Source organism: Aulonocara stuartgranti (assembly GCF_965226115.1).
Source record: "Aulonocara stuartgranti genome assembly, chromosome: 9".
NCBI lineage: Eukaryota > Metazoa > Chordata > Actinopteri > Cichliformes > Cichlidae > Aulonocara > Aulonocara stuartgranti.
Window position 1 is genome coordinate 2,335,001 of NC_138960.1, and position 6,113 is coordinate 2,341,113.

Here is a 6,113-nt window from a genome sequence, read left to right on the forward strand (position 1 = left end):
GGACACGCAGTAATCAGAGTGGCAGTGGGATAAGTGGGCAGGCCTGAGCTTCCTGAGCTGGGATCGTTTCACTGGCTCATTCGTGACTTTGTGAAACTCTGCACAGCGACGTTTAAAGAGCTTGGTGTTTGCACACCGTGTGCTCTGGGGTGCACATCTGAGCAGAGGCTGCGTGCACATATTGTTATTCAGGTGCATATGTGGGCCAGTGTGGCCATGGGGGCTGTGAATGATTTATTGGTCTGGAGCCCAGAGAGGCTATAAGAGTCTAATAAGAAACCTCCACCTGGGAGGATTTGATGGCAGCTAAGAGCGATGCAGGCAGGACTCAGAAATAGATGGAAGTAAAGGAGTGAGGATGGAGAGATCAAGGAAAGAAGGGGTGGTGTTGCTACATCAGGTCAAAAACAGTCGATGTGATCCTTTAAAGCTGGGCTCACACTGTGCGATTTTGAGCCGCTTTTTGAGTCGTGCGACCGTTTTGGCGATCGGCCTGATTTTGGCCTTCATCGTGCATCGTGTAGTATACGCGGCGTAACGAGAAGCGATTAACACCTCACGACCAGCTCCCGATCATCAATCGCTTGGTCGTGGTTTGAAATCCTCACGACCGTCATGAGGGTGTCACCGCAGCTTCTCACACTGCGCACGCCCAAACACAAATATCAGCGAAAAGGACGGCGCAGCACGGCTGTGCAGCGTGTGATCTGGACACAAGCGATGGAGGCACAACTTGTAGAACTTTGGAAAGCTCATCCGAGCCTTTTCCATGTGGCCTCGAAAAATTATCACGACCACAACAACCGTGAAAATAGTTGGATTTACATGCTGCTCAATCACAGCTGCCTGATCATGTTTTTCATTAGCAATTTAGCAAAGTTGATGGTGGTGGTGTGTGTGTGTGTGTGTGAAAGACAGAGCGATTTTCTGTTATAACCTTCATGTTATGGACGCACAGTGTGAGCACTCGGGTCGCATCAGAGCATCGGGCCGTATAGTGTGCGACCTGCATCGTGACCTAACAACGTGCAGTTCGAGCAGAAGCTGAATACGTGACTGAAAAAACCGCCCAGTGTCTGCCCAGCTTAATGCATCGAGTCCACTCAGTCATATGCAGGACAGGCAAGAGAATATCAAACAGAACAAGTTCACTCACGATCTGTTCATCAGAGTCAGAAGAAGTTACGTAGTCACACTAAGAATGTGACTAACTAGTTAAAGTTATTGTCTTATTACTGATACGCTGACTGTCATGGTGATACACAGTTATGAGCTCTGCCTTCATTGTGGATGGCAGAGCCCATTTCTATGGTTACCTCATAGCAACAGTGTGCTGGAGAAGTGCTGCTGTAAATAGAAATATCATGTCTGAGCCTGTGGTACTGCTGCAGCGTCTCGTCTTCCTGATGCTGCTGTCACTCTGTATCGCTATGTTTGGCACGACGGTCGTCTTCCTCTACTTGTCCGCTACCCTTTGACCCGTTTTGACTTCGGGATGTCCAGACGTACTCTGCACAGATCGCCATAAAAAATGTATATACATAAATATAATATTTAAAAAAAAATAACACCCTGAATCCATGGTTTCTGTGGGAGTACAAATTGAGCAAGTGCAAGCGATTAGTTGGGTGAAGTGTGCGCAGTGAAGGAGGGGATGACCATGTGACCTGATGAACAAACGCATGGAGATATTGAGATGACAGTTTGGTTTCTAAGTAGATTATCTTATTGGGCATCCTCTCTCTCTCTGCACTCACCAGGCATCTGGACAGGATGCATGATGGGAGAAATGAGAAGAATCTGGCAGAACTGTACTAAGTAGAGAGGTCAAAGGTTGCACACAGGTGAGAGAGGAGCTTTGGTGAGGAAGCTGCAGGTGGCCGAGTGTCTGCGGGGCACGTACGAGGGCTGCGGTAAGCGTAACAAGTGGTTCACAGCGGAGGTGGGATTACACTGAGGGACATGTCTAATTCCTGCTTCCAGTGGTGATGAACAGGCTGGCGAGCAGGTGGAGAGTGAGTAGGGGGGCAGCAGGGTGATGACGGCTCACCAGCTGGCCCCACGTTTGTTCCTGACACCAGCTGAATACCAGCCCGCTCTGAGTTCTGGTACTTCTCTGTCTATGTTTTAAAGAATTATATGTTTTTGTGCTACGACAGGACCAACACACCCTGCCCATCTCTGTGTGTTCGTCCTGATTCTGGTCACCTGCTGAGCACCAATGAGTGTGGAGGAGAGCTGTCAGCTGATCAGGCTTTCCTAATGAGGTCAGAGTTGAGTCAGGGCCGTGTTTCTGACTGTGCACCGTCCTCTCGTCCCATTCGTCAGACTCAACATGTGGTTTTAGTGTCAGGGTCACAGTTGGGTTATGGTTAGGTTAAAGGTTAAAGGGTAAGTGGCGAGGGAAAGCGTCATGCCAATTACATGTCCCCACAAGCTATGAATACCCGACGTGTGCGTGCACGCGTGGACAAGGTGATGTGTGTGGAAGTAGAAAGCAGCAGCAGCCTGTTAGGATTGGTTGTCATGACGCCGTTTGTCTGAGGCGACGGCGTGCTGCGCTGTCGCGAGGCTCTGACTCTGCCTCGCACAAACTTTATGTCCGCCTCACATGGGCGTTTGAGTGTGTCTGCTCGTGATGGTGTGTGCTTGGCATTTTCACTGTGTGGTTTCATGGCTTCTTGCTATCAAGGTAACTGCTTTTTTTTAGGGGGGAGGGGGGGGGGGCTGGGCAATATGGCCTAAAATTCATATCTCGATGTTTTTTAGCTGGATGGCGATATACGATATATATCTCGATGTTTTTTTAAAGCCATAAAGTAAGAACAAAGAGTTCTTAGTCAAAGCTGTGATCCAGATGTCACGCAGGCATGAAAAAATTACTCCGAAATAAATGATCAGCATTTATTAAATAAGAATTCTCCAGAAATAAAAGAAAACAATGTTATTTTTGTGCATAACAAAGAGCTCACAACTGTGCAGTCAAATGTAAACTAACAGACGCTGAGCAGAATAACAAAGATTTCACAGCTGCTCTGTTCCCAAAGGTTCTGCTGCCGACAGCCTGGAGTTTGAAACCGTGTCTCTTACAGGAGCCATTTGTGCTCCTTATACACACACAGTACGGTAATATTACGTTGAAGCACAGTACGTATCACTCTGTGAGGCTCCCCCTGACTACTGCAGCTGTAATGCTCCAATCCATCAAGCGGTGCGACTTCGTATTTTACCAAAGTCGTACTAAACATTTCTGACAGATTGCTGAGCGCCGTGTTCCACGTAAAATCGGTTCGCGGTCAGCAAGCACAACCAGAACTCATACATAAGGCGCGCTGTCGATTTTTGAGAAAATGAAAGTATTTTAGTGTGAGGTTATAGTCCGAAAAATACGGTGTAGGAGTTTGTAAGTAGTTTGTTTCGAGGCAGGAGGCCGGAGACTTCGCGGTCTGGGACACAGCACGCAGTTTCACACACTCTTCATTTTGCACTTTATGGCGCTGTTGGTGAAAATACTAGCAGTGCTAGCTGCACGGTGTCAACGAGGTAACCGCTAAGCATTGACGCCGTGCAGCCCCACGCACGGGGCGATCCGCGGTAACTTGTTAACGGAGATTTGCCGCGTTAATACAGCTTTGGCGTTAACGTCATTTTAACGAGTGTAACGCTGCAGCACTGAAATAGTCATCTCCTAATGTTTTCTTTTTACCGACCAGCTCCTCTTTGATAGCTGCGCACACACACACACACACACACACACACACACACACACACACGAAATGATGAGGGCGTTCATCACACTGTTGGGTGTGACGGGGCTGCCAAGAACCAACAACACAGGTTTACTTTGGTTTCACAAACATGATGCAGGAGCAGGTCATGGATGACGAGCTTGAGTATTTCTTCTCTCTCTTGACTGTGTTTAAAGATGGGACACACTCTGGGGTCAAATTGAAACAAAGGCAGGTGTGACTTGAGGTCAGAGGTCAAATGCGATATCTTAAATCCGTGTTCAGTATGTTGAAGGACATAACTAAAGATTATCTCGGTGATTACTCGATGATCAGTCCCTCTGTCCATCTCTGCCTCCTGTGGTGCGCTGGGCTTACAAAAACACATTTATGTGGTTTTACAATATGACATGTAAACAATAAAAATCCACGTCGACCAATTTTTATAGTTAATGTCAAAGTGACAGTGAATATGTCAGTCATAGTTTCTACGTTCACGCTTTTTGTCAGTTTTCCACCAACAATGATGAAGCTGACTTTGAAGGCCTCGTGGATGGAAGGACCGTGAGTACGAGCTGCCGCTCCCTGTGCGCTGAAGACAAAGTTTCGTTCTCCACCCAGCGTTCACGTGGCTGCTGCTCGTAGTAATATTAACATTGTCCGTCTTTATTTCAGTGTCTGGCGGTGTGGGAGTCGTTCCTGGTGTCACAGAGAGCAGAGGCCAGCGGAGGCCAGGAAGACGTTGCTTAAAATGTGGAGTCGACGCCGCCCCCGCCCCCAACCCCCACATGACACACACCGCTCTCTCCAGCAAAACCTTCAGATGTACGAATGTACCACTGCCCACTGCTTTCTGTCTCTGCTCCTCTGACAGCAAACTGCTGAATCCCAGTCTGACCATTCCACCATTACTAAAACCAGCACTGTAATCCACACACACACACACACACGCACCAACCGTGTGATTGGCACAGGTTCTCTGTGTCGTTGTTGTGCTGCATGTTCCCTACAGTGGCGGCCACAGCTAGCAGCTGGCTCCTGTGTCAGGTGACAAGGATGCCCTCAGGTGTCCTTGGGTAACTCGTGGATTTGGCAGCAGGAGGCGTTTTCACACAAAGCAGGGACGATCAGGTAGAGCCTCAGAACATCCTGCTCAGTGATTTTGCCACAACAACAAAGTTGAAGTTTAATTTGTAATAAATGGTACATTGATACTGATTTCTACTTTAATATTTAAAGTTTATAATGAAATTCTGATGTTTATTAGTCTTTAGTGATGCAGTAGTTTTAGTAAGTTCTGAATTGTATAGAAGTGATGGTAGACAACAACAGACACACGGCTCATGATGGTGATGATGAGCCTGTGGCAGTCGTATTTGCTACATCAGCCCGACGTTGTTGTGCAGATTCACCAAAGAGTCGTGTTTCCTCACAGCTGCTGCTGTCTGCACGTGTGCAGCAGCGTGTTTAAGCCAGACGGGCATCTCGTACTGAAGCGACCAAAGGATCTGTGAGCTGAAACGTAATCAGTCAGTAATTGAAAAGCAAAGCCGTTTTCAGGCTCCGTCTTTACTCACCTGCTTCTGTCCTGTTACTATCAATCATTAAGATGAGGAAATGATGGGTTTGCAGGAAACATCCATACATAGCACTACAGTTTTACAGCCCTGTGTTAAAATAATAATAATGATAAAGCGTCAGTCTTTTGGAGATTATAAACGTGATGGTCTGAGTCATGTGTCCATGCTAATGGTAACAATAGTGAACCAGAGACATAAAAGCACAGCTGCGATGAACTCGTCTACTTTTATCAAGACGAGCTACTGAAAGTTGAAAATCTGAGTCCTCATTGCCAACTTCGACTGCAGGTCGGGAGACAGCTCTCTGCCAAAGTTATGCACCAAACAAATGTCTCACATTTCATTAACAAACCTCACGTGTGATGCAAGTTGAATCAGATGCATGTGAGCTGCAGACAACACTGCTGGAGATGTCTGGAAGCTTTAGTCAAGTTTACTCATCTGCACTACAGCGGCCCCGTTCCAGCTGTTCCACCCACCGTTTCATACTGTGGACCTTCTGCTCACTGCTTTTATCATTGTGAAAAATAATATGTAATAACACGATTTGAGATACTGACAATAAAGACTGATGTGACGCTACAGAGTTTGTCTTCTTTTTGGAGTGTAGAGCAGCAGCAGGAGTTCTGTTGGGTCATCAGTCGGTGGACCGTCCATTGACAGCATGGTCCCTGCATCATCTGGGCGTGCTCCTAAGTAGTTTTGTTCTCAGCAAATTAAAATGCATATCAATAAAGATTTTCAGCGTGAATATTCAGTTCATCGCGATCCGGTGTGTGATTTCAGTTTAGACATGCTGCCCGTA

The 6,113-nt window shown here is 47.0% G+C and overlaps 1 protein-coding gene across 1 annotated transcript in view; it reads left to right on the forward strand.

Annotated features, from left to right (window-relative positions):
* Nucleotides 1–5,890, forward strand: part of snx7 (sorting nexin 7) — a 32,164-nt gene extending 26,274 nt beyond the window's left edge. Inside the window, exon 9 of the mRNA XM_082545593.1 lies at nt 4,404–5,890. Within this exon, the coding sequence (XP_082401719.1) occupies nt 4,404–4,478 (75 nt within the window). The 3' untranslated portion in view covers nt 4,479–5,890. The remainder of the gene's footprint in view (nt 1–4,403) is intronic.
* Nucleotides 5,891–6,113: the final 223 nt, after the last annotated feature.